We start from the raw sequence: 6,634 nt of genomic DNA, 5'->3' as shown, positions 1-6,634 counted from the left end.
CCACTGCAGTTTATTTTTCACAGGTCTTGCAGCAGCCGTTGGCCGTCAGAAGGCAGATGTCAGATGAGCTGAGAGCTTGAGGCTTTGAAGACCAACCACAGTGACCTACATATTGTACATTCGCGGTCAACTCTCATGTGCATTGAATGTGTACATGAGTTTAAACAACTACGTTGCTAACATAGCTACTCTAATTGGCCACTAATCAGACAACGAAATAATTTCTATCTTAATGCAGTTTATCCAAAGAAAAATGTTAGGACATTAAATAAAGTGTTTAGAGCAAGTAGGTACGCGCGATGAACCTAGACAGAATATCACGTTTTACGAATAAAATTCACCAAATCTAATAACCTATAGGAAATTCAAATCTGTCATTTTAATCCGCCAAGTATTGGTCACCAAATGATTATTGAGGAATCCCAGTGCCGCCCATTTGATTATTTAATGCATCAGTGGACTGCATTGCTTCAGTGGAGAAAAATACAGATTAAAATCACTTTTCAAAATGTAGAGTCTCAAAATATATGCTGTTCTTTAATAATCTTAATTTATGAATGTCTTAGCGTCATCGTATGGGTTTTTGTGTAAACCTGGGTGTTTGTTCAACATAAACAAACAAACAGATTTGTTCATAGCTTAAGTCTTCACTTCAGTATGCCTATCTGTCATGTATTCCTTTTTAAAATGTTTCAGAATATTATCTTCCTCAAAGTTGTCTCTCCACTGATATAAATTTAAAATGGATGGCAAATCCACACGATTAAAAACCTTGCTGATGCTGATAATGATTTAGCCTGCTCCCTAAACTGCTAAATGTCACCTGAAGAACTAATCAAGCTTAAATTTAAAAATGGCCACAAGTGTGCCCCACTTTGCGTCATGAAGGAGGAATTCTTGCTCAGTACTTGAAGGGCTGCAATAACTACTCTTCGTTTGCTCAGTAAACCCGCGGCACAGGGCTGACCAGCCTGTACACCGCCCCTCCTGCTGTGACGTCACGCTCATGGCTATTTGCATGAAGTACGTTGTACAGCTCATTTGAGAGTTAAAACTGAATCTCTTGAGAAGCGAAAGACCATACGGAGCGGGGGAGCGGGAGAGCGGGAGAGCGGGAGAGCGCGAGAAACCTGCGCGAGAAGAGCACTCATGTTATCGCGCGCACACTGAGAAGTATTACAGCGCGCGCTGAAAATGGAGCTGCCCACCGCGGGTGAGCACGTCTTCGCGGTGGAAAGCATCGAAAAGAAACGCATTAGAAAGGTTTGCGGTTTTCTCTTAACAAACACTTTACATTTATTCATGTTGTAAGCCTGTAAGACGTGCAGGTAAGGATTTGTATTTTAAAAGAGAGCGTACAAGAGTAGGGATTTGTTTCCGAAACCCAGGATAATGGATTATTTATTTTATTTACAGTAATTCCCAATCGAAAAAAACTAAAACTTTGTTTTTATGATATTTGCAGGGAAGGTGTGAGTACCTGGTAAAGTGGAGAGGCTGGTCTCCCAAGTAAGTTTCACTTCAAGATGTCACTTGCTTTGCTGTTTTAATGTGCTGTGTTGTGTCGTGTGTGTGTGTGTGTGTGAGAGAGAGAGAGTTAGCGCTTAACTGACGCGGGAATGTCATAACTTGTGTTCGCGATGGTAAATAATGTTTCAAATTTAAGCTTTATGCTATAGAAATGTGGTTCTGTTTTTGCAAAATAAAACATATATAATAATAATAGTATACCTAAAAATAAATAAGGCATCAACCATGTAGCATCAATAGCCTATTTTTAATTCTCTAACATTCTTGAAGATTCGTTTATTAGGACCGTGTTAGTGGCGTTAGTCCTTCAGATGACAGCCACGTACGTTAGTTCGGTTGAGGAGAGCTGGTGATATTCATGCTACTCTGCTCTCCCCTCTCCCCTCGCTCTCTGCCACCTTTCTTCTCTTTATAGATATAACACGTGGGAGCCAGAGGAAAATATTCTGGACCCGAGACTTCTCGTCGCTTTCCAAAACAGGTGAGACATTGCAGTCTTGGCTTGACGCTCTGAGCTTGTACAGCCGAAACGGGAGGAGGGGAGAAGACGCTTTTTCGCTGCCGCTGTGCTCATGCTCATTCTTTTTCACTTTCTCTTACTGACAGAAAGGGGGTGCAAGATCTGGAGAGAACTTGTGCGCAGGCGCGCCATAATATATGACTGAATGTAATTGCGCGGTACACAAATGCAACGGTCAGAAACCAGCCATTAAAGAATGTTTACATACAGACGTGGCCAGAAAATTATCCTTTGAGACGCCTTGCGTTCTTTATGGAACCATTTTATCTCAAACGCGCTGCTCTTTCAATTTTGTACTATTAATCATTTCTTCCGGTTGGCTGACCGTGTCCGTACTCTCTAGACGCCCTAAACCGAAAGCATTGCAGTAAGCACAAATACATATATATTATTTTCTATCAATCTTCTAGCCGAAGTGCACGCCCACTTTCATTACAAATAGGCAGTTTTCCATGGCTACACATGCATTCACGCTTTCCCGAAATTCCACACACATTTTTGTCGGGTATTCATCCCCTTTGACTGGCATCTGCGCGCACCATTAGCAGTCTCCCTCGTGACTCGGAATTCTGTTTGGAGTAATTGCACGCACCCCTTGAGTATAGAACCGTTCTAGGTCGTCTAATTAGGTTTTTGCAATATTATTTCATAGAAGGTCGATGGGAAAAGAGCTGATGGCCCCATTTCTTTCGACAGCCCGTATGCGTAGTTTGAGCTAATAAGTAAATAACAGAACCCATTGGAAAAGCCTGTCAAATAACGCAATATTATACAATATAGAGCGATTTATTAATATGTTTTGTCATCTTTGTTTTTATTTCTTCCTTTCCAAATGGGATTGTCCACCAAATTAGTAAACAAGTTGTGTGCTGTCTGAAGCAACACATAATGCTCTTTATTTTATGTGAGTACATTTTATGAATGCCAGTGGTGGGCTATTTAAAGCCAGACCATATTTGAAAGGATACACAAAACAGGCAGTAACTTGACTATAATGCACTCTCAGAAATAAAGGTACAAAAGTTGTCTCTGGGGCAGTACCTTTTCAAAATGTGCAAATATTTATAATTTGGGTACATTTTAGGTACTAATATGCAAAGGTGTACCTTTTGAAAAGGTACCGCCCCGGCCCCAGTGACAACTTTTGTACCTTTTTTCTGAGAGTGTGGGACAAATAGTCAGAATAAATTAAAAGTTAAATATATTAGCTTGTGTCTTATTTTTCTAAAACTTTTCCATTCAGGGAAAGACAAGAGCAGCTAATGGGTTATCGTAAAAGGGGACCAAAACCAAAACATCTTCTCCTGCAGGTATTTCACCATCACTTACAAACATGTGCCCAATTAACTTCTGTGAAAGTCATGTCACTAATTGTTTCTACCGCAAAGCTCATTGTTGATTTGTCTGATTTCTAAGGTACCATCATTTGCTCGAAGATCCAGTGTTCTTACCGACCTTCAGGAGGTGTCACAGGGTGAGGATAACCAATCCAAAACAACTTCAGACCTGGTCCAAAGCCAGCAATACCAGCTTAACAGCAAGAAGCACCATTCCTACCAGCTCAACCCAAAAGACAAGCAGGGAGAGGCACGAATAAATGGGGGGAAAAAGCACTACTACCAGCTTAACAGCAAGAAACACCACCACTATCAACCAAACCCTAAAATGTATGACTCCCTGTATCAGAGGGTCAAGGAGACCAAAGTTCCTGAGTTGGCTGACAAGGAATGGAACTTATCTCCAGCTCTACAGCAGAAATGGGTCCAAAGTAAGGATTCTGAGTGCCTCAGTAAGGTGAGGAATATTACAATGGAGTTGAAAAAGCTTCCTAAACTAAATGGTGGCACTGACTTAAACATGAACACAAACAGTGATGCAAAGGAAGACAAGGCACCGCCCAATGGAATAAGCAGCAAACTGAAGATTGTGAAGAACAAGAATAAAAATGGGCGCATTGTCATTGTCATGAGCAAATACATGGAAAATGGTACCCAGGCAGCTAAAATTAAGAAAGGAACAGCAGATTCGGAGGAAAAAAGGCAAGCACAAGATTGTAAGTCCTGTGGAACAGATGAGAGCACAGAGAAGATAAAGCACACAAAGAAGCAAAGTCTTGTGAAAGTTATAAAAAAGGACAGTAAAGCTGAGTCTGCCTGTTTTAGGCTTTCCAATGGATTATCATCTTGTGGAGGGGACAATCCTAAAAAAACATGCTCCATAGTGTTTGAGCCAAACAACTCAAAGAAGCCTGGCAGCACTGGAGATTATGTATCTAATGAACAGCCCTTGCAACTGACAAACAAAACCAGTCTGACTACAGTGCCTATTGAGAAAAGTGATCAAAAAGGCACCCAATCTACTCAATATGGTCCCCTCACCTTGCCTCGAAAGCGTTGCTACTCTGAGCCAGACTGTGACAGTGGGGAGGCTAAAAGGCTCCTAATTTCTCAGAGTATAAATGCTCCGAATACTGACTTGTCTCACTCTTGTAATGGCACCACACACTTCAATGACCATCAGCACTCTGGCGGACATGACTTTGAAATTTTGGACTCCAACCAAGACGAACCCATAGACCTCAGCTGTGTAAGGCTGAGAGAAGAGAGAAAAAATCCTACACATTCTCAGATTGGAAACTCTATACCGACTGGGAAAGCAGCGGTCTCTGCACCAGAGCAAGTAGAGAAAGAAATGAAAAAATCTGTTCGAAGCTTTACACCTTTTCTTGGGAATATAATAATCACAGATGTCACAGCAAACTGCCTTACAGTGACATTCAAGGAGTATGTTACAGTTTAGGAATATGTGATGGATATAAAGTCTATAAAGACTACTGACTATTTACTGTGAATTTGTATAAATGTAAAGCATGCCTAATCATCAAGTCTTCAAACTTGCCTGAAATATTTGAAACAATCTAGTGTTAAGTTTTGTTTCAGATTGTGTTTGATTGAACTGATCTGAATTAATTTTCAAATGTACACATTTAACTATTCCATGTTAGGGATAGAAAAAAAACTAAACAGGTTTTCCTGTTATTAGCTTGTACCATATTAGCTTAAAGCTGTTTGCAGTGCTGTATTTCAGAAGGCTTAAATATAAGAAGCACTTACTACACATGTAATACTGAGAAACATTTTCTACTGATCTGTCTTTTATAGTCTTTTTTTAATGTCACTTGAAATGTGTTATTTAGGTTTGTCTAAGCATATTAAAAGTTTTATTTTACGTTCTTGAATAAGATCTTTGCTTGTACCGCAAGCAGGTGTGTGTGTATGATGAACAGAAGAGTTCCTATTAAACTCACATGTGAGACGAGCTAACAGATAGCCCATATGAGAGATCGCAAAACATTACTATCATGTAAATGCAAGACATCAGTAGGCCTATCAGACTGAACTTTGCACAGCCTTTATATAGCACATGGACTTGGACTTTTGCCATGTGGATTTTTTCTCAATTGTTTTTTTAGTTAAAGAGGGTTTGCCTGCTTTTACTCCATCTACAATGCTATCATTTTTTCACAAAAAAAATTATTGAGATGGGCACTCATTCATGATTCCAAGACTGGGAATAAATAGTTTAGCCTACTTACATAAAACTGCGGCTAAGTTTAGCACAACTCCGACTAGTATCATCCGATGAAAAGAGGCACGTCTGTGGGAGTAGTGGAAACAGCAGTGTTGTCTCACTTTCCAAGCGCTGTTATAGACTAGGCCTAACTTAAAAGTCCTCTAGTCCTTTACAGCCTTTCATTATGCGCGAAGCTTATCTACGCATATATCTGGACGCTGATTATCGAGATCACATAAAGCATCCCGTTTAAAACAGCAGGGTTGTCAAGACAAACTTTTCATTTAATTGCCTGTTGGATTATTTTTTATTTAAGAGATGTCACATTTCTTGCTACAAGAAACATTACCCAGGAACAGCTAAACTAAGAATCTGTTTTCATGTTGATATTGCAGAATCACTGAACTTAAGGCTACCGTGATATTGCGGAGACGCAAGTCTAATTTGTCACATCTGCCTCTGTGAAAAGTCTATTCAGCAGGACACAATTAGAAGTAGTAGGACAGACTGCGCAAAAAAGAAAAGAAAACGGGTTTGCCGGAGCTATCTGGGGGGAAATAGCCTAAACAGCGCTGACATTTCAGCAACATCTTACAGGCATTATTATATGTGCGTATGCAGGCAGAATGCTTTATGCAGTTCATAAGTATTCCGAATTCGCATTTATAGATAGAGTGTACACTTTTAATGTCATCCAAATGGAATGTGCCTTCCGACTATTACCAACTTTGTTTATGCGTACAATATATACGGTCCATACGAGACCGGCAAGAAGAGATTCATCCCGTATATGCATCGTCAAAGGTTTATAGGTAAAAGACACTATAGGCTATAAGGATAGAAGATTAATTATATTAGGCTTAATAGTAGCGTTCGCTTTATAAGCTACCATCATTGAGAATGTATGAAGCTTTGAACAGCCTGATGTATAAAACTCGACTCATTTTTTTGTCAGCGCTAACATGGCGGACAGCAAACGTCTCTCTTACTCACGGCAAGATCATGATAGGT

The 6,634-nt window shown here is 40.0% G+C and overlaps 1 protein-coding gene across 1 annotated transcript; it reads left to right on the top strand.

The window, feature by feature from the left end:
* Positions 1-1,115: 1,115 nt before the first annotated feature.
* On the top strand, positions 1,116-4,936 carry LOC107710010 (E3 SUMO-protein ligase CBX4-like). The gene is made up of 5 exons (XM_016514686.1): positions 1,116-1,263; positions 1,466-1,509; positions 1,946-2,011; positions 3,294-3,360; positions 3,467-4,936. The coding sequence occupies exons 1-5, from the start codon at positions 1,195-1,197 to the stop codon at positions 4,847-4,849; spliced, it is 1,629 nt and encodes a 542-aa protein (XP_016370172.1). The 5' UTR covers positions 1,116-1,194; the 3' UTR covers positions 4,850-4,936.
* Positions 4,937-6,634: the final 1,698 nt, after the last annotated feature.

This window comes from Sinocyclocheilus rhinocerous, unplaced genomic scaffold (genome assembly GCF_001515625.1).
Source record: "Sinocyclocheilus rhinocerous isolate Xijiao unplaced genomic scaffold, SAMN03320098_v1.1 scaffold3614, whole genome shotgun sequence".
NCBI lineage: Eukaryota > Metazoa > Chordata > Actinopteri > Cypriniformes > Cyprinidae > Sinocyclocheilus > Sinocyclocheilus rhinocerous.
The sequence above is the reverse complement of the archived record's forward strand: the minus strand, read 5'-3'. Positions and strand labels throughout refer to the sequence as shown.